Below are 22,598 nucleotides of genomic sequence, written 5' to 3'. Positions count from 1 at the left end.
GCAATCCTATATTCAGCCCTTGATCTCAACATATCAGAACTGACAGGATTTAATTTTGCAATCATCATACACCCTAAAGTTGTGTAAACCCACGATATATTCCACAACTTTATGTTGTTAAGAATATGATTATCCTTTATCAATTCTGTATCAAAAGGAATATAATACCTGAAACAATGATTTGAGATCTTTGATAGCATTTGAAAGAACACTCAAATGCACAAAACATTAGCTAATTGTGCCTTGTGAATGTAACCTCCACACTTCTCAGGACTATTTCATATTTCCCCTTAAAGATATTGATCAAGGTTTGAACAGGACTTTGTGTTTACATCTATAAATTGAAAAACAAAGAACAAAACATACGCTATAATCAAAAGGTTCTTCAAACTCATACTATTCAAGATATTTATTCCCTCTCCTACACTGCCCCCAGTAACAAATGTCTTCATCATAATAAAAAGACAGACATACATAGCCATGAATAAAGCAAATGTCCAATCTGTCCTAGGAAAACTTACAATTGTAGGTATACAATCTAAAAAGAGATAGTACATAAAACCGAAAATATTCAAGTCCATAGGTAAATACCCATTAGGAATTCCAGTTCCAAAAGGACTTTTGAAAGCAATAACCACTCACATTGGGATACAGTAGACAAAAGTAACAATTGCTTGTATGAACACACAAAATTAGGTCTCATTCACCTTTGCTATGTATTCTGGTGCAGGAAAATGTGTGCTGCAATACCTGCAGTTGCTGTGACTACACAATAAATAACCGTTCATACATCTGTAAAACTTCTGATAGATTACGGCGAGTCAACTAATATGAAAATAACAACCAAATTTCCAAACGATGATTCTGTCCTTGTCATGGCTACATTCTATCAATCACGAAAACCTACGGGCAAATCGATTTCAATTAATTCATCTTCTGTATTGCAGAAATGACTTGGGGAGTTCTCATAACTGTAGAACATGGAATCCAAATCCACCATTAATAAAGCATAGTACAAAGTTACATATAGCTTACACCACTATCATACATGCACAAGAACCTTATGTTCATGCTAAAACATACAGGTATTTCTGCCACGGTTTCCCAATTCCCCCTGAATCTACCTGGAGATGACTTTATCTTTATCCCATTTTTTCTCAGATTCTGTAATCCCGATAAAGTTTGTATAGGGCTTATCAGTTTCTGTAGGCAGTGGGTAAAGCCTACTGAGTGTTGCCTTAAAACAGTTGAGGTGATGGCCTTCTGTTGCCTGATTAGGGATGCCCCTTTCTTTTGTATTTGGTTCGTTTCTGTTGCTGCAGTGTTCGCAGTAATGGTATGCATATTATTCCATCTGCAGGGCTGTGTGCATTTCTTCCTTACTACCCTTAAGTTTCACAGTAACTCACTTGGACCTCATTCACACATTATGCAAAATATGGGCGGCAGGAGAGCCCAAATGACAGTGACCCTGGATCCACCTGCAGTTAAAACCACTACTGAGTCTTGTTGCCAAGATATCAGTGAGGGCAGAAGCAAGACGAACATCCAGCCATCGGCTTACCATGCCATTGCTATAGCGGGAAGCCACTGCAGTTTGAACTACCAGGTAAGAGGAGATGGTGCGGCAGGCCACAGGCTTCGTCGACCAGTCTTACCTTACTGGTGTGAAAGGGGCTCTCTGGTTTACATTACTAGTACACTGCTAGTTATCTGAAAAAGGTCATACACTTGCACTTCAAGGCATTGCTGCAACACTGAGGCAGGCAACAACTATAAGATTACAGGGGATTACATGCCACATCAAAGTGGACATCAGTGTACCAAACACTTTGGTATTTATCAGTCCCTCAGGTTTGGGTTAATGCCGCTTGATGGATCTGAGGTACTGGTGTTTGGAGAACCATAACAAACGGGTACATACGCAAAAAAGCAAAAAAACATTAAATTTCAGGCATCAAAAGAGAAGTGCAAACAAATTCCATCTCGAATAAAGATATTACAGGATAGTGACATAAACAAAGTATCAAGAAACAAAAATGAAAATGAACGAAAAAGGAGGGCAACCTGCTGACATATTCATCTAAGAGAAATTTGAACTTGTGTAGGAAGTAGGTGTAGTGACTGGTGGAAACCATGGACAAGTCTATACAGTCACTACAATTGTCATCACATCACTTTGATAGCCGAGCCAATCTCTCTCTTTCTCTCGATCACTTTTATCTTTCTTCCTTCAGCCTTCACGACAACCACATTTCGCCTCGCAGGCCCCACATGTCAGCACGTCGCGCCATCTTATCAATGAAGTCCACTGCTCGCGGGCAGATTCTTGGATGGGCCATCCCGCCGTTACTAAGGCAACAAATTGAGGGCGGCTGACATTGTTGGGATCCCTGCTTGACCGGAGAGAGAGCATGTTGGTGTCGGTCAGTCCTTAATCAATCTTGACCGTTGAGTAGATCTTCCTGACAAAGGCTCCGGTGCCCACATAGCCGATGGTTCCACACATTACTCCGAGGGCCAAGCTGAACAGACCCATGTAGCCGAAGTAAAAGGTTGTTTGGAACAGACCATACATTCTGTGTTGGAAGAACAAGAACACAACAAAAGTCCACTTTCACAATCACTTCTCTCATGAAACTTCTCTGGGAACAAACATCCATCATTACGAGAGCTAAACTTGCTGCATTGTATTCTTGATCAGGTGGAAAAGCAAAGTGAAGAAATATGTGTACCCTGGACTAGCATAATGGCTATGCCTTGTAGCTAAAAACATATATCTGTCCAAACTGGTTTCAATTTACCTTAAACTCTGCACTCCTGCACAAACACTGACCGTCAAGTAATGTCATCAGTATTGTTGTTATTTCACTCTTTTTTCCATTCATTACCCTTGTGTTCTTCTTGTTTGATGTTGCCTCCCTATTCATCTTTATCCCTTCACAGGTTGCCCTTATGATTCTTGGGATCATCACTGGCCCACCTCTGCCTTTTATTTGCCTGTCCCCTTGCTTTAATCCCCCTCCTTTAATCTGTTTGGCTCCCTGCCTTTGACTTCTAACCCATCCCTATTGTTTTCATTGTTCCCATGTCTCAAGTCCTCCTGAGCCTGTGCATGCTGTGTGTAGTCCATGTGTGTTTGCTTACACTACTTGTGTGTCATTTTTAATTCTGACGAAAGTTCTGCTAGGCTCAAAAGCTCAGGACCCTTTTGACAAAAAAAAAAGTTTTCTGGCACTCACTTTGTTTTGACAAGGAAGTAGTAGAAACTGTACAAGTAGACATAGAAGGAGGTTGACGCTGCTGCAAGGAAGCTTGTCCACTGCCAGCGATAGTCCTCCGCGTTCAAGAGGAAGTACGTACAGACGATGGTCACACATATTGTGACCACGGCCAGAATGAAGAACACCAGCAGCATGAAACCAAAGACGTAGTAGATCTTGTAGGCCCAGAAGGAAGTGAAGATGAAATACCTGCAAAGGTAGAGCAGATGCAAACCTTCCATTAAGACAACAAGTAAACTTACTCAATAGTTCCAAATTTTCTACATTTGAACACTTTGATGCATATGTGACCCTGCATCACAAAACCAACAAAAAGTCGCCAGACATGGATTTTCAGTTAAAGGGGAAGGCTAGTAACTGATCAGTGGGAATCAGTGGAAATGCTGGGAGATGATTGTTCCAATCCTTATGGGATTCATTCAAGAGTTCATTGTATATCTATTGTTGTGTGAAAATGATTTGCTTCAGAATGGTCTCATATTCAAGTAATGTGCAGTTTAATGCTTCCAGGTTAGCGTCCCTGGTCAGTGACGGAGCATTAATCTGCACATTACTTGAATATGAGACCGTTCTGAAACAAATCATTTTCACACAACAATAGATATACAATGAACTCTTGAATGAATCCCATAAGGATTGGAACAATCATCTCCCAGGATTTCCACTGATTCCCACTGATCAGTTACTAGCCTTCCCCTTTAAGGGCAGATTCTGAAAGAGCAGACTCTAAGCTTTAAATTGATGTATAACTCAAAACAAATGGACTCTCCTAACCTATCTAAATACTGGAAAGAAAGCACACACTCTGGAAAAGTGTGAACTGAGAAAAGAGGCTCTGAACTACAGGGTCTATTCAAGCATTTAATCTTTACCAAGCCAAGCTAGCTGTGTGATGAATGGGACAAAAAACAGGATTTAAACCACTGGAGCAACAATAATGAAGGGATTATCAAATTAGGCTGAATTTAGACATGCTCTAATAACACAGTCCGTCCAGAAGAAAAGTAGCTCTTTCAGAAGATGTGAAAAACTCAAGATTGACTTGGTTGGCCCATTCAACCTTTTTTGTGTCCTCACGTAAAATCAAGGGGTGCGACTTTTTGTTCGTTTTGTGATGCATGGTCACATATACACATATCACAGTTTCTTTACAGACTAAGGGACTAAATAATATTTCAAACAGAAATAAGACCCGTACGTAAATGGCACTCACACACCAAACACCACATCACATCTATCTATGCACGACAAATTGGAAGGCTGAGTGAGGTTCCTAACTGACGTGTGTTTCAGCACTTCGCTGTTGCTGTATCCCCACGAATCTCCAATGTCCAATAACTTCATCACAAAAACAACCCAAAACAAAACAACAAACAAAATATTACGAGAATCACCACAGGTCACTCACATTTCAATGAAGATGGAGCCAAATGGTAGCACGCCCCCTAGCATGACGATGACAGCAGGTTCCATGAACCACTTCTTCTCGGGGATGGGCCGCGGCACAGCGTTGACACGACACGGGTGGTTAGGCTGGCCAGCCAGAGCTCTGCCCAGGATGGTGCCCACCAGGTTTAGGGGCAGAATTACAAAGAGACAGATGGCCGACACAGCAACCTGTAAAGACACAAAATACATTCATATACTTTGAAAAGAGTTCCCCAGTTTTCTGAACAGAAAACAGAACAGCATGGCCGAGACAGCATCATGTACAGATGCAAAATAGATTTACATACTAATAAAAAGTCTACTGGTTTCTGTTTAAAAAGAAACAAATAGAGAATACAAGAAAAAACATTCCTCATATCACTTTTTTCTTTTTGACCACTCTCTAAGCTCATCTAAAGGCACAAAACAATAATTCAAATGCACTCACAAGAGTTCTAAACAGGATATGACCCACCACTCACAACTAGAATATTTTCAAACACTCTACTAATGCTTGCTTGTATCGATGAAAAAAATGGAAAATTAAACCCAAGAACGAGAAGAGTTTTATTCATAGAACACCATGTGCAACACAGTCATAGCTCTTTCTGGTGCAGTCTATACCTGGTGAAATGTTCAAAAGTAGTGAAATTTTCTGTGTGGTGTCCTCCTTCTCTTGGACAAACTGGAGCAATCCTCTGGTAAGACATTCAGCTGCTATGACACGTCAGCCATGAACAAATTAAAGAGAGAAACACAGCGATTGCTCTGTTCCTGTAGGCATTGATAAACTGTCTTACCATAGTACCCAGTGGTATGGCTCTTGAGGCATGGTAGTAGATGGCTATGAAGTTGATGAAGAAAGCAAGGCCACAGACACACATGGGGACGAGGAATGTAGACATCATCATCTGCTTGATCCACAGTTTACCTGCAAACATGAAAACAAGCCATTCTTAGTATTCCAACTTTATACTCAAAGCTTTATAAAGAGAACTCAAAACAGTCCGATATGCTATGTGAATCCAAAAAAGCTGGAGGGTGGGGAGATGAATGCAAAGCCAAGTTTCACCAGTAACTTCCTTTGTATTACAGTTCTCAAAAAATATAATAATAATAAGAAATGTGACAAATCTATTCTAGCGCTTCCACTTACATTACTTTTGTATGAAGCACAACATAATCTAAGTGTGCTGATGGACAATATTCTTGCTGCATCAGAATGTAACTATTGCCTTTATTTAACCACCACTTTTTTTTGTCATGATGAAACCCAAACTATACTTTCACCTGATGGCCTAATTTGGTCCAGGCTCAGTAGCCCCAGTGGGACCTTAAAGGGTGTGTACAGTTCTGGTCAAGGTGAAGATTTAGCTTTAACGTTTTGCAAGATATTCAGAAACTACCCTATGAGATGTCAAAGAGCATGCAGTTCTAAGGGGTGTCAAAAGTTTATTTGGTGAAAATCGGTTTTGAAATGGCTGAGATATCAAAAAAACAAGGTGAAACAAAGATATCCTAAAAAAGTTGTGGCATGTCGCCTTTTATTAGTAGCACTTTTTTGGATATCTCAGCCATTTGAAAACCAATTTTCATCAAATAAACGTTGAATCCTTCTTAAAATTACAAGCTCTTTCATATTTCATAAAAGGCTTTTCATTATCTCACTTAGGAATGTTCAAAACATGAATCCCTACCTCAACCAGTACTGTACAGTCCCTTTAAGGCAAAGATCTAGCTAGAGTTGTAATGCCAACACACATCCCTCAACAGATAGTGAGAAGATGAAATAGGAGTAAAGGGGATTATTTCCTTTTAATTTTTTTTTTTTAGGGGGGGGGGGTGGGTGGGGGAAGAGAGTCAGGTATATTATGCGCAGCTGGCTGTCTTTACTGTATACACGATACATTTAGTGAGCATAATTTTTCACAAATCAGGACTTCCTGACAATTTTGCGAGTAGCTAAATTTGCGATCGTGGATTACAGTAATCAACTAGAGAGGGGCCGTCAAAGGCGGCAGACCCACGCCTAAGTACAAAGTCGGGGTAAACATAATGTGCATTCGGTCATCTACCAGAATTCGGCCACTTAATTGCCAGTGTGCTTTATCACCAGCCAGTGAGTTCTACCAAAGATCGTACACTGAAGTGTACGATCTTTGGTTCTACAGTCACATCACACGCAAATCACATCATTACACATACGGTATTAACACTCATTCACGTACAGGAAAGTCCTTAAGTCTCCTCCAAAAATCCATCGAAAATCCCAAATTCCACCGTCAAAAGTGCAGAATCGGAACTTTTCCAAGCGCGCGCGAATTAAGTCCAGTTTTAAGAGTATTGTCTACGCGACGGGTCGCGGAAAAAGCGCTAAAAATCGAGAAATACGCCGTTTTCTTGCGGGATATTTTGATTATAGCAAGCCGAGAGTGTGATGATATCAAAGGTCGTATGAGTGTACGATCTTTGATGGTATCCACAAAAGCAAAAAAGAAAAACAAAATTTACGTACCCCCTAGGCAATTACCCCTATGATTAGTGTCTACGGGAATTATTCAATGCAAGGGTTGAATGCAAATGTCTACTGCACCAGTATTCGGCCACCAACGAGCGCCGCAACGTCCCCGGTGCAATTTTGCACCAACAGTGTAGAGCGCGATGCATTTTCAGCGGCCTTGCACACGCATTGACATTGAGCACGCATATCGTGCAGTGTGACTGCGACCGAGCAAAATGCTCCTCCAACGAAAAAAACAATGTTAATTTGAAAAATCATCAAATATCAAAGGTCGTATGAGTGTACGATCTTTGATGGTATCCACAAAAGCAAAAAAGAAAAACAAAATTTACGTACCCCCTAGGCAATTACCCCTATGATTAGTGTCTACGGGAATTATTCAATGCAAGGGTTGAATGCAAATGTCTACTGCACCAGTATTCGGCCACCAACGAGCGCCGCAACGTCCCCGGTGCAATTTTGCACCAACAATGTAGAGCGCGGTGCATTTTCAGCGGCCTTCCACACGCATTGACATTGAGCACGCATATCGTGCAGTGTGACTGCGACCGAGCAAAATGCTCCTCCAACGAAAAAAACAATCAATGTTAATTTGAAAAATCATCAAAATACGGGCCAGTTTGTGATGACGGAGAACGAACTTTCATAAATCTAGAAGGACATAGTCCCTCAAATAGGCCTAAACGTAAATTTCGGAATTCTTACGAACATTTGAGCAGCGAAGTCGGATCGTTGGGGAGTTTATGTTTTCGTATGGTAGCGGAAAATCGCAAAGTGAGAAACGGGAAATTTTCGGAATGGTCACTATACCATGGGGTCAAAACTTCAAGGTCACACAGAATTTGCAAGGGTCAACCGATTATCACCAAAATCTAATCGATTCTTTCCTGCCATTATCCAAACATCCCCATAACATTTTGTGCAAATCCGTTTACCCGTTCTCTTGTTATCTTGTACACAAACAAACAAACAAGCAAACAAACAAACAAACAAACAAAAAAAAACAAACAAACAAACAAACAAACAAACATACGGAACCCTTTACATAACCCCCTGCCGATTTTCATCGGCGTGGGTAACTAAGAAATGTATGCATGCACTTGGCATACACGTTGAGCTAAGAGTTTATATTTTAGCAAGCGTGGATTACAGTAATGAACTAAGAAATGTATGCATGCACTTGGCATACACGTTGGGCTAAGAGTTTATATTTTAGCGCATTGTATAATTTGTGACTATCACCCCCACTCGCAAAATTCATGAAAATAAAAACTTCACAAAATACATGGTGTATTTCAAAGAGTGTTGTCTGATAAAGAAAGTACTTTGAACACCCACCTCCCATTCTTGAGTAGAGACCACCACCATAGTATCCGCAGACTGGGGCTGTAGCGGCATATGCAAATATGGCGGTACTCAAAATGGAGCCACGACTGCAAGGAAATTATGAAAGTGACAATAATTTAAGACATCAAACAGATATAACAATGGAATACATGTGTTAGGCGTGAAGCACAAATGGCTATAACACCCTTTAAAAATAGATGCCTTGAAAATAAACTGATGAAGTAGTTGACATTAAAGATTAATAATTCTTCAATGCTGGAAGACCTGGACACGAGGCTTCTTTCAAGTCTCGCGCAACTTTTGAGACCAAATTTGCAACGTCTGCGCATACCATTATAAAGCCACAGCCATTTTTATAATGGAATGTTGCCTAAAACGTGGAAAATTTTGTGATTTTGTGTACATTCCCTATGGAAACAATGCTCTGTCCCCCCACCCCACCCCCCCCCCACCCCGCCCAGTAGAAATTTAAAAAGTTATGTTGATTATGTAACGTCATGTCAAGTGGGGAATAAACCGGTTTACTAACAAATTAAATTTCCATGCAAGCCTTCATAATCAAAGGTTGTTCCTCATGAGCAGACAGCTAATCCAGGCTTCAATGGCATAAAAATTCATGCATAACGGAAGCTGAAATGACAAACGTTTACGTTGTGACCGAAACTCCAATCAGCTGCCTTTGCTTTATATTACGCACCATTTCAACACTTCCACACTCACATGCACACATGAATCCACCAACTCACATACACACAAACAAACAGACAGTCTAAGGGCATAATATCTCTTGTACCATTACAAGACTGCACCATTAGAAAAAAAAATACAGGAAGAGCACTAAAGTCATCCATCATTCGTTTGGCTTACTCTGTGTACAGATGTCCCCAGATGCAGAACAGAATGACAGAGAGGACAACGATGCACATGTGGTATCCATTGCCGATGAGTGCTGAGAAGAGAAGAGGGTACGACACCGGTCTGAACACATCACCGTGAACCTGCTTCCAGCCATACTCATCTCCCAAGTCACGCTCCTACCAGAGTGCAGCAACGAATGTACAAAAAAGAGTTTGGTGATTGAAGAACGAGATGTCGAGGGTCATGAGAGAAACAGATTTGCTGCCTTGTTGCCAGTGACAAGACTACTGTAAAAGTGGATATTTTCGTGGGACTAATTTTTCGCGCTCGGCCGGGCAACAGTTTCGCATGTTTTTAATTCTGTAGAATCAAGACATCAAGTACTGGAACATATGACAGAACAAAAATATTTGTGTGCTTTTATTCTTGCGTTAGTTTCTGGTTGCGCGAAATGCACAAAAATTTCAATGCCGCGAAAAATTTCCACTTTTACACTACACACTGCATCAATACACTGGTGTGATGCCACGTCTGGAAATGTCGCCAGCCTCTGCTATATCGCATCATTCATTTGAGATGATGGTTTCATATATGATTGCGGTTTCATATATGATTGCAAATAATCACTTTCTGGTAATATACTTACATTCTTACACACCCAATTTTCATTAAAATGCTTTGAGCCAATTTCAAAATAAAAATGAATAAAATAATGAAATTTTAGCATTTTCACTTGACCTTTGACCCCATGCCCCATCATCTCTACAAAATCATTATGCTTTAAGGCATGTAAAATGTCAAGTTTAATTCAGTTCAAGAAGAAATAATCAAATCTCCTATGTTTAGCTCAGCTTACTGTTTAGCAAACAAATCAGTACATTAACTCACACATTTTCAATGTGAAGAGTAGAAGGCTGCCCACTGAATTGTATTATGACACAACTTTGCTTCACATCACATTCTGTGCTGCAGATTGTTGCTAGTAAAAGCAGGGTAATTTTGTACTGATTGACTTACATGAGTGTGACACTTGTTGAATGATAAAGTCTTACCATGTCATCAAGATCGTCATCTCTGCTGTAGCGGGCATAGTCTTTCCTCAAAGTACGCATCAGAATCATAGACACCAGGCCAACAAGGAATATGACCATCATGAAGGAGTTGAAGATGGAAAACCAGTGAATCTGAATTTACAAGAAAAAAACATACATACAAGTCGTTATCTACACACATACAAGGAGTCATCTTTACTAAGCTCTAAATCTCAATATCGTCCCTATGTTGATAGCCCCCACATACTGAATCTCAATATCGGCCCTATGATGATAGCCCCCACATACTGAAATACCTGTTCTTTGTAGTGTTCTTTTTTTCCTGTCAATAGTACTTTTTACTCTGTATTTTCCTATGTTGTATGTATACTTCTTATATTCTTTCTATATGCTTTTTATCAGATGTGGAAATAAAATGAAAGTAATGAAAATGAAGCACATAAACAAGTTTTTAGGGCAAAATTTTCAATTTTTCTTTAACTTTTTTGTTTAATTTCTATTTTGCTTTTTTTTTTTTGGGGGGGGGGCGGGGGGAAGGGAGTTATCCACAGATTTTAATACCTTCCAAGGTTTGTGAAAGCTTTAACATGTGTTTTTACGAAAATTATGTTCAACAAAATGTGAAAATTCCTTCTGAATTGGCCCTCCCCCCATATCTGCCATGAACAAACGTAAAGGCTGCAGTCCTAAATTAACTTATTCATAGCACTTACATGGCTGTATCACTTATAGTTCTAGGGAAGATTTTACAAGATTCCTTTCATTGTGTGTGCGTGGGGGGGGGGGGGCATTGTACCCATTTGAACAAACAGAGATCCTACCACCCTTGTGACTGGACATCGGTAAGTTTGAACATAAAAGTAAATCTTATTAACAGTATGAAAACTATACTCTTGTGTATAAAATTTGCCAAGAATTGCACTTTTTCTTACCTAAAATATCAATTTTATTACCATGAAGTCTACCATAATACAACACACACACTTGTGATGATTTCAAAGCCATTAAGTCAGATTGTATATCATGTACTAGCATCATGTAATCTGTGAAAGTGATATCCCATCTATTGATTTGTTGACACACCTACAATCACATCGATATTCCACACCTGCTTCCACAGCCTAATTAAACATATTGAACATCTTCCAACAAATGCTGAATTTCTTCCAACAAAATTTTGAACTTCTTCCAACATGCCAACATAAAACAGCTGCCTATGAATCAACCAAGCTCACGTAGCTCATTATCATAAATTAACCTCTGGCAGGTAATAAGTTTCATTCATAAAAACTTATTCTCAGCAGGTATTAGGGCAAACATTGTCAATATTTGTGAAGGCTGACTGTCAATCACTAACATTTCAATTAGCACATTCATGCTTCACTTTTAGCAATCTCTAATATGAGTTTCCACTTGTTTACATAAAAAATCAAACAAATGAGCATGGGAACTTGGCATTTCTTCAAGGAAGCATTACAGAAATTATGGAAAATTGTTAGTGAGGCTTGACATAACAAAATAATTACTTTAATGGGTAAGTTGAGCTATTTACATGTATACATCTTAATCTTGAGGTGGCATGTTTTCAACAGTTAGTACATTATGCATGATTGACCTGAAGATGTTCTGCCACAAACGTAGGCAGCATTTTAGTTGAAAAAATAACAACAACAAAAAACAATCTTTAACAAAATAACACCTCGAGCTTGAGCACACGGAAGCATAATAACATCCAAAGCTCACTATAGACATCAAAACACCTGAACACTCACTCTGTGCTGGAAGAAGTTCGGATCCAGGTACTTGTCAAATCGCTTCTTGAACTGGACATTGGACTTCTTCCACTGGACCTGGTAGGTGAAGGGGATCTTGATTCCCTTTTCCAGCTTGACCTTCACTTCAGAGGTCAAATTCACATCCACTATCTGTTTGCCATTGAAGCCAATGTCCAGTTTCTTGTGCGTCCAGATGTAATAATCTTGACCACTCTCATCAATCTCACCCACGATACCTTAGAGAAGACAAAAGTATGAGAAGATACACTGTACATTGATAGGTTCATGAGTAACACAAAATAATGCCACAGACACAATAAACAATGCTTTTAGGTCTAAATTCAATTTTACATCAACAAACACTAAAGATGAGGTAATTACGTGCAGTTAATACAAAAGTAAGAGTACCACTCATTTGAAATTGTGTTATGTTGCCTTGACTGGCATTTCACCAATTGACTTCAATTTCCAGTTAATACAGGTAATTAATCCCTTCCTGTTGACAGATATTCTAAATAATCAATTTACAAGTCCATAGAGAACTGGCCAATTGCCACTGCAACCTAGCTCATCATACTCCATCTCATGCAATGACAAAGAATTTCTGCACTGGCCACTGTATCCTCTCTGTCTGCACTAGAAATAAAAATGATCTACTTTGAGTAAACTCACCCCAAATTGGCAGATCGTCAATGTACATTTGATACCAGTAGTGATTCTTCACTGCATAGGAGAATGCTCTCAGAGTTTCATCGGTGACTTCAATCTCACAGTACTGCTTCTGCGGTATATCCACTGTTAATTTTTTTTTTTTTTTTTTTGGGGGGGGGGAGAGGGAAGGAGAGAATCATATAAATAAACTTGGTTTATTTTCATTCATAAAAAAGTATGTTCACATTTACAGACTAGTTACAATGCAAAGATAAAGGTTTGATACTGTTGGAACTTTCTGAAACAGTATTGAAGTTAACTCTATACATCATATTAACAGGCCTTTCAAATATTTGACATACAAATCATTGCTGTGCCAGTTTGTATGAGTCAGTACTTCGTCATTTTGCCGTTGTTGAGATGTCGCTCCAACTTGTCTCTCGTTGAGTTGATCCTTGGTTCGAGATTGATGCTTGGTCCAGGAATGAGTCAGTACTTCCTTGTATCACCCATCTGACGGATGATCTCAGGATACACGTTGTACACGTTGTTGAGATGTTGCTCCAACTTGTCTCTCCTCATGTTGTCTCGCCAGTAGGTCTTCAAGCCGTCGATGAGTTGCTCCTTTTGTCCGAGGTTTCACATGCCTCCCGATGTGAACCTTCATGTTCCACCACACATGTTCGATTGGGTTGATGTCGGCGATTCAGGCGGCATCCTCCACCACGTGACGTTGTTGCGCTCCAAGACGTTGGCTGCGTAGGCGCTGGTGTGCTTCGGGTCGTTATCCATCATCAAACGGCATCCATCTGGGTAGACCTCACGGATGAAGGGGATCAAAAAATTGCTGAGAAGTTCGTCTGAAAAACTCCTTCCGCATGATGCCGTCGAAGATAGCTAGTCCTGTGGCCCTGCGTCAAGAAATCCCTCTTCACACGTGCACTTTGTAGGGATGCTTCGGCTTGCTCACCGTCCTATTCGGAGTCCCGAGACGTCTGTAGTAATGCCGAGCGTTGTTTTCCACCCAAAAGGTGCTCTCATCCATGTAGATAACGTCCCGAAATGTTTCGTCCATTTTGTACATCCGAAGCGAGAAGGACAAAAGTCGCGAAGCCTTATTGTAGTTCCTGATGCGTTGACCGTACAGCGCGTGAGATCTGGTCCATCCCAAGTTCTTCCGAAAGCTGCAAATGGTGCTTGCACCGATGCCCTTGCCGAATTGCTCCTGGACCTGTATTCTATAATCTCAGCATGATTGACGTACATGCTATCCTGTTGAAGTGCTAAACCATGATCACATTTATTTTATCACATATTCAATAGTTTAATACGGTTAAATTTGTACAATATATCTCCTTTAATACTATACAAAATGTGTAAATTTACATTATTCCACCTGTTTTGACTATCCCTTTAATATCACATGTAAAGCGACAAAATGCTGATATGAAGCAGGCAGATGGAAGGTAAAATGTACACATTACTAGTTGAAGATGTAGACAACAAAACTGGGCACTACATAACACAGGCCAATCATCAGCTTTCACACCCAATTCTACTTTAGGACCATAAAAGAAATTACAGACTCACATTTGAAGTCAATGTCCAAGCCACTGAATTCGAGCTCCACGCCTTGCAAAGCTTCACCCAGTGTCTCATGGTAATGGCTGATCCCCTTCTGGGGCCCACTGCAGAAGGGCAGGGAGAAGTAGCTGTAGGTCTCCTGGCGATTGTGATAAGGCCCTACTGTGTTCATCCACAGCACAACTTCTTCTCTGTCGTCATACTGCATTGAAACAGATCATTGCATATCATTCTTTAAGCATTCACAGGTGTACAAAACGTAGCTTAAACACTTCAATGAAAGCAGAAGAAAACTTCATGACACACAGATATCATTCACTTTCTCTGACAACTCTAGGAATTCATTTTAACATTCTGAAGTCCCATGAGAGATAACTTTCACAGGACATTTCAGGCAACTGCCTCCTCAAGAAAATAACAAAATAATACAGTTAGTTTATGCATATTAATTCAAATTCTGGGTGCTAGTGTACATGTACTTTCCACCACCTCAATGCTCCTTTTATGATCTCCAAACATGCACAAACTCATCCTAGTTCTTCAGTAATTAAAAAAAAACTTGCTTATCCAAGGTCAAATAGAAGTTAAGTTTTAACACTTTCAAAAGTATCGGAAAATCATTTGAAAATCTCAATTGCTTGAAATGCTACAAACAAATAATCAGCTCAGTAGGACTACATTCAGCGCATGCAGTAAGGGTTGATGGTTTAATGTAGTGTAGTAATCACATCGCCCTTTTCTATGGTGTCTTTGAACAGCTAAAATTTCTTTTTCTTTTCCTCAGCCAAGTCTTGCAGTAGCGGTTGTAGCTTCTTTACAAAGCGGTCAAGCCCTTGTAATGGGTGTGCTGCCACTTCTATATCTTTCTTTTCAATTTTTTCTCCTTTCATTTTCAGGTATTTCATCCAGTTTTGATTCATCTCTCATTCTATTATTCTACCTAGTGCTTCTTTGTTTTCATTTTTATCTCCCTTGCTTTCCTTTATAATGCAAGTTTCTCTTCTCTCTTTCCTTCCATAATCTTTTGTTTTTACTTTAAGTGTACTCTTCATTTTGTAAACCTTTTGTTTCATTTTTTCCAGGTTTAACTTTTTAATATCTTTTCTTTCATTTCCTTTTCATGTTTCCTAGCCTTTCCCTACATCCTTTTATCCTTTCCCTACTTTTAGCCTTTCCCTACTGTAGGTATATACAAATGTAAATACCCTTATTTTTCACAATTTTCGTTCATTCCCACACACACAGACACACACACACACACACACACAACACGAACAATAACCCCAAACACACAGGACGCACACAGAACACAAACAACCCCAAACTTCAATCAATCCCTACTGCGACTGATCGCTATGAGATAGCTCCATTCAGTTCAATCAAGGCACTCACTGCCATGCTGCCGTGAACGTGTTTTGTATGCAGGTTTACCAAGCTGCGCTGTCTGCTCCTACCCTATCTTTGTGCAACGCAGTTATCGCAGAGCAAACTAGCTGCAATCGACAATATTCCAACGAGTGTAAAGCAAGTGGCCCTTGATTTGACAGGGTTCCATGAATAGACCACTCTTACAAATAAAAAATTAACTGAAAATCTCGAATAAAAAATGGCGCATATCAAGTGCGAAATTCAAACTATGCAACTACTACCTCCACACGTGTTCCGAAGAGCACAACAGTGGGCCACGTTGCCAGACCCTCGAAATCATTGTCGCGACCCTCCCAGGTCAACTCGCATAAGCAGTTCAACGGGTAAGTAAACGGGTAAGTAAAGTTGCATAGCAACAAATATAGACTTGTTTCATTCCAAGTTTCGAAGTTGCTAGTCTGTTTATGTGCATTGAATCTGTACAGCGTGTTACACCTACAGCCATGATGGCAGCTGTTTCTGAGATAACTTGAGCGTTTACGCGATATTTATATTTTGCATGCCACCCGTGCCAGAATTCGCGGTGTCACCATGGTTTGATTGCAACGTGTTGTGTATGTGTTGAATCTCTCGCACAGCGTGGAGTACATCCTAATGGAGTATCGCGCTCTCGCAATGCGATGTACTATGTATACAGTTTCGCCCGCGCATGGCACGCGCGCTAATAAATTCACATAGGCAGGGTGAGCGCACGGCGCAGTACGTCGCGAATGTCGAACCACGGACACCAGGTGCCGAACAATAGTCACAGGTGTTCGAACAATGGTTGCAGCGCAAGCGTTCGGATCATGCACGCTATTTAGGATGTCGAACATTGGGTCACTTTCTTTACAAGTGTCGAATAGTGAAAATTCCGTTTCGACTGGATTTAAGTCTCACTCAGATACAATCATTTGTGGCTGTGTGAATATTTACAGTGAGTTTGTGTGTTTGAAGATCTCTGGTATTGACAAAGACTCAAGACTTGAGCCTAGAGGTGCGAAAGGACACTTGTAAATTGCACTACTAGCTTGCAAGTCTAATGTTAAACCACCTCCAGCACAAAATTCTGCTGATTTCCTTGTCACAAAGACTTCTCATTCTTTTAGGTTTAGGCTACCTTAGTTGTGGGTAAACTCGGCCTAGCGGGTAAAGTCGGCCCCCGGCGTGCGCATTACAAGTAGTTGTACTGAGCGCGCTGGGGGCCGACTTTACCCGCTAGGACGAGTTTACCTATAACTACGGTATAACAATTAGATCTACATTAGACTAAAGTAACTGCGGCAGTAAGCAGCCGTGCGCTCGTTTGCGGCAGGTACAACACTTAATATACTGCTAAACACAGCATTGCACTGTTACATGCACACTACACATACATGTATACTAACACCCTACAATTTGTACCAATCAACAAAAAACAACCGATAAAATGGGCACAATCTCCAACAAAAGTGAAATTTTCTCATCTCAATGACAACATATCGCATCCAAAATTTTATTTCTGGTACTTCTTAACATACCAACAGTTAAGAAACAATGGTCCAAGAAACTGGAATTTTTGTCGATTTCCTGATGTTCATGGATTTTGAAAACATATCCTTACGTAAAATAGATCTTTCGCGAGCCGATGTGGGCCGCCATTTTTTTTTCAGAAAGTGGATGTTACCATCGAAAAAAATGAAAAAAACACGAGAAAGTCATCAACAACACCGCCAGAATTGCGATCCTGTTTGCAGCCAGTGCATGTGTGCCCGCTACATTTCACGTGCTTTCGCAATGGGAATTGGCGCTTATGCAATGTTCGCGAGACATGTGAAGGCGTTCAGCTGAAGATCGCGGAGCACGCGCGTATTGCATAAGGATTGTACATCGTGCCGCAAGCAGAGCTACTACAGCGCATATCGGCGAAAACTGTGCCGGGTTTTGCCCTGGTAAATCATGAAACTGCGTTTGTCATTGGTCAAATTTTATATGAAAACAAGAGCGTTAATGAATAATCTTGGCTATGTACGAGTATGATATATGAAATGGTTGAAAATAATTTGCCTGATTTGTTCACAGTGTGGAAAAACCCTTAACCTGCCGCAAACGGAGTATTTTACTCTAACGGCATTAAAGCCCAAACAAAGTTCTGGTACGCCTGCAAAAGTTGTCAAATTTCGCTCCCAAATGTGAACGTATGCTTAGGAAATGTGCAGGATAACGATGTTATTACAAGATATTCGATGGGTAACGACGAAAATGGGAAATATTAACCAAAAACGTTCAGTCTAAGAACTTACTTGAACGGGGTCAGGCTAAACTCGGACTTGGGGATAACTCGGCTTCGCTTTGACGGCGGGATGAGTTGTAATGGCTGTCCCTCTGATTGTACAGTGTTGTCCTATGAGAGCGGCCTGTATCAGTCCGGGAAACCCGCTCATGAGGACCGCCCCCGCGTACGAGGATGGTCCCTCCTCATGAGGACCTCCCCCCGCCTCATGAGGCCCCCCGGGGAACGCCTCATGAGGCCCCCCATTCACTTCTTATTCATCTCACATCTGACGTATAAATTGTCGCAACTTTGCACAGTGATTTTTTGTTACACACACATGTCCACTATCCATGATGAAAAGAAGAAACAAGAGACCCGCGGGTCTAGCGCTCACCTGAGTATCGCAAGTTCACCTTTCACGCAATCAGTAATCTAAATTATTCACAGCTCTACCAAAATTTGACGAGGCATTCTCAAGTGGAAGATGAAAATGTACAATAAGGGCCCAATTTTTTCAAGATTCCTTAATTTGGGGGAATTGGGGCCCCCTGGGGCCCTCTGGGTGGGGCATGGTGCCCAGTTTGATAAATTGAGATCCTGACCACCTAGGGATGCTACCTGCCAAGTTTGACAAAAATCCATCATGAGGTTTTCAGGAAGAAGATGAAAATGTACAATTCAGGCCTCCATTTGGACCCTTCCAACCACCCCCCCCCCCCCCACCCCCAAGAGGGGCACCCCTGGATCTCCTATGAACAAACTTGAAACTACAGTCATTACTGTACTCACTCATAGTATTATCTCAGCTCTATAACTTCTGATTCTAGAGAAGATTTTTAAAGATTCCTTCATTTGGGGGGTTTGGGCCCCCTGGGGGCCCCCTGGGCGGGGCATGGTGCCCATTTTAACAAATTGAGATCCTAACCCCCTAGGGATGCTACCTGCCAAGTTTGGTGAAAATGGGTCATGGGGTTCTCAAGAAGAAGATAAAAATGTACAATTTAGGCCCCATTAGGACCCCCCCCCCCCCACCCCCCCCCCCCCCCTGGGTCCAAAGGGGGGCACCCCTGATTCTGCCATGAACAAACTTGAAACTACAGTCATCAATGTGCTAACTCATAGTATTAACCTAGCTCTATCACTTCTGGTTCTAGAGAAGAAGATTTTTGCGGATTCCTTAATTTTGGGGGGTTTGGGCCCCCTGGGGCCCCCTGGGTGGGTCATGGTGCCCATTTTAACAAATGGAGTTCCTAACCCCCTAGGGATGCTACCTGCCAAGTTTGGTGAAAATGGGTCATGGAGTTCTCAAGAAGAAGATGAAAATGTACAATTTAGGCCCCATTAGAACCCTTCCCCACCCCCCTCCCCTGGGTCCCAAGGGGGGCACCCCTGATTCTGCCATGAACAAACTTGAAACTACAGTCATCAATGTACTAACTCATATTATTAACTTAGCTCTATCACTTCTGGTTCTAGAGAAGAAGATTTTTACAGATTCCTTAATTTTGGGGGGTTTGGGCCCCCCTGGGGGCCCCCTGGGTGGGGCATGGTGCCCATTTTAACAAATTGAGTTCCTAACCCCCTAGGGATGCTACCTGCCAAGTTTGATGAAAATCGGTCTTGGGGTTTTCAAGAAGAAGATGAAAATGTAAAAAGTTTACGCACGACGCACGACGGACGACGGACGACGCACGACGGACGACGGACGACGCACGACGCACGACGCACGACGCACGACGCACGACGGACGCCGGACGAAGGGCGATCGCAATAGCTCACTTGAGCCTTTGGCTCAGGTGAGCTAAAAATCCTGTCTGTTTTTTTTTTTCAAAAATCGAGTTTTAATCAACCGATGCAGAGCGCCCATCAAAACACGGGCGCCAGCGCGTTCGCACAATGCAAGACTGCCGCACCTAGCGGCCTGATCCGACTAAATATTTTCTATGCTTTTTTCTGCGGCTCTCACCTCTCCGCGCACGAATCAGCCTCGTGAAGCTGAAGTCTGACATCTTTTTACACAAATTCGTAACGAGAAAAATTAAATCAGTACTAACCTGATCTTGTCCATATATTCCAAATTACTATTCCACACTGATAGAGTAGGTGGGTAGATGACATACTCCAGTTTGTTAGCAAAATAATCACTTTGTAGGTATGACGAGTTCACTTTCTTCGTCAATTCCGCCCACGATTCCGCCGCCCGCTTACCGTTTGGGCGCTTTCTCTGGAATCATCCCGCGACTCGACGTACGTCGCATCACATCACGCATCCAGCACATACCAGTCTGGTATGTGCTGGATGCGTGATGTGATGCGACGTACGTCGCGTCGCGGGATGATTCCAGAAAAAGCGCCCAAACGGCGGAATCGTGGGCGGAATTGACGAAGAAAGTGAACTCGTCATACCTACAAATTGATTATTTTGCTAACAAACTGGAGTATGTCATCTACCCTCCTACTCTATCAGTGTGGAATAGTAATTTGGAATATATGGACAAGATCAGGTTAGTACTGATTTAATTTTTCTCGTTACGAATTTGTGTAAAAAGATGTCAGACTTCAGCTTCACGAGGCTGATTCGTGCGCGGAGAGGTGAGAGCCGCAGAAAAAAGCATAGAAAATATTTAGTCGGATCAGGCCGCTAGGTGCGGCAGTCTTGCATTGTGCGAACGCACTGGCGCTCGTGTTTTGATGGGCGCTCTGCATTGGTTGATTAAAACTCAATTTTTGAAGAAAAAAAAACAGACAGGATTTTTTCTTCTTTTCATCATGGATAGTGGACATGTGTGTGTAACAAAAAATCACCGTGCAAAGTTGCGACAATTTATACGTCAGATGTGAGATGAATAAGAAGTGAATGGGGGGCCTCATGAGGCGTTCCCTGGGGGGCCTCATGAGGCGGGGGGAGGTCCTCATGAGGAGGGACCATCCTCGTACGCGGGGGCGGTCCTCATGAGCGGGTTTCCCGGACTGGTATAAACTAGCGCTTCGTGTTCTGGCTACTCGCAGTATGGTCCGAGTTGTTACAATGCGCGCATCAAAAACCTCTTTTGCGCGCATGCAAAATTAGTGTGCGCCTATCAAGCACCTCTAAAGCAATCAAAGGCGCTTGATAAACAACAACAAAAACTCCAAAGAACGCGCGTCTCAGCAACTGAGGACCGCGCGCTGTCATTTTTGTTTTGTTTTGTACAGGATTACGTTAGGTTAGCTGGCACTTTCCTGTCCATTCAGTTAGGCCTCATTTGGTATTATATGCAGAGGCCAGCAGAATGCGGCGATCACTTACTGCATGTGAATGTCTGAAGTAGGGTCGAATTTTTCCCGAGACCGAGTTAGTCTGGGGCCTTTTGGAATAAAAGTCGGTTTTCCTACTATTATTATTTTTCTCAAATTACTCCAAACCGACTCATTATTCCGGCAAATCGCGTCAGTCAGGTAAGTTTCTTAGTGGACTCTTTCGATATATTGCAAGCAAAAATGAAATGGTGCTAGACGGGTTCTCAAGCACTTACCGAAACTTAGTTTTCACTTTAATGCTAACTGTTAGTGTTAACGTTAGGTCTTCACTGTGCTGACCAAATGCTGACACTGCCCACTCAGCTCAGTAAACATTTCCCCTTCTGAAATCCTAATGTAACGTCAGCTAAAGTAATATTTTTGGCAATAAGAAAGCAACTCCAACTGAGTGCAGTCTGTAAATCTATCTGACAGCATCATTGCCATTACTATAAGGCCTAAATTTACCAGTATTACATTCATATCTAGTTAGACTAAACCGTCTAACATTAGAAACCCCACTTTACAGTACATGTCATGATCGATACATAAGTAGACCTACATTTCTATAGTTATAGCATATAGGACCTACACTCTGAAGCAACCATCGCTTCATACCGATCAGCTGTATCGTCACTGACTACTGTGAAAGTGGCAAAACACCGGTGAGACATCAACTTACTTCATGGGTATGTTCATCTCCATTCACCGTTAAAATAACGATAAACATCAAACATGCTAGTCTCAGGGATCCTTTCCACATATTGCTGACCTCTCGGAGACAGTTTAAAGCTCGAATGAAAAGATGAAGATAGATTGTGAGAAATCTCTCAGCACTTGGTACACCCTATTTTGGCGTACGCCACGTCACAGTCTCAAACGTAGTCGAACTCAAGTCACTCGACGTTGCTGTTGGTACTGCACTTTACTCTACAATAAATAGACTGACTGCGCTGCTCGTACCCGTATATGCGCTGCATAGCACCACTGCTAGCTAGCTCTACAATACGTGCACCCATCGCACCCACACACTGTATGCGTAGAATACGAGTACCGGTAGTCGATGAAACGCCAAATATTACTTTACTTCTAGGCAAGTTTGAAATTCCATCGTACTTGCGTGATAGTTTTAGTGCTAACGGAAGTAACCATTAAATT

At 41.5% G+C, this 22,598-nt stretch overlaps 1 protein-coding gene across 1 annotated transcript; it reads right to left on the bottom strand.

Annotated features, from left to right (window-relative positions):
- Positions 1-6: 6 nt before the first annotated feature.
- Positions 7-22,301, bottom strand: LOC139741862 (transmembrane 9 superfamily member 3-like). The gene is made up of 11 exons (XM_071652438.1): positions 22,123-22,301; positions 14,507-14,702; positions 12,938-13,060; positions 12,263-12,501; positions 10,491-10,622; positions 9,448-9,614; positions 8,572-8,666; positions 5,513-5,643; positions 4,693-4,901; positions 3,243-3,473; positions 7-2,579 (listed from the first exon to the last, which is right to left on the bottom strand). The coding sequence occupies exons 1-11, from the start codon at positions 22,201-22,203 to the stop codon at positions 2,435-2,437; spliced, it is 1,749 nt and encodes a 582-aa protein (XP_071508539.1). The 5' UTR covers positions 22,204-22,301; the 3' UTR covers positions 7-2,434.
- Between the last annotated feature and the right edge of the window lie 297 nt (positions 22,302-22,598).

This window comes from Diadema antillarum, unplaced genomic scaffold, assembly GCF_040938485.1.
Source record: "Diadema antillarum isolate AM-2024a unplaced genomic scaffold, OU_Dant_1.0 seq00000958_RagTag, whole genome shotgun sequence".
Taxonomy (NCBI): Eukaryota; Metazoa; Echinodermata; class Echinoidea; order Diadematoida; family Diadematidae; genus Diadema; species Diadema antillarum.
The sequence above is the reverse complement of the archived record's forward strand: the minus strand, read 5'-3'. Positions and strand labels throughout refer to the sequence as shown.

What these genes read in the sequence shown, in the direction of transcription:
- LOC139741862 (XM_071652438.1), bottom strand. Translation starts at nt 22,203, where the DNA reads ATGTGGAAAGGATCCCTGAGACTAGCATGTTTGATGTTTATCGTTATT. An exon ending in GAGATGAACATACCCATGAA is followed by an intron (nt 14,703 to 22,122) that starts GTAAGTTGATGT and finishes GTTTCAATGCAG; the next exon opens with TATGACGACAGAGAAGAAGT. An exon ending in CGAACTTCTTCCAGCACAGA is followed by an intron (nt 10,623 to 12,262) that starts GTGAGTGTTCAG and finishes TTGTAAATTCAG; the next exon opens with ATTCACTGGTTTTCCATCTT.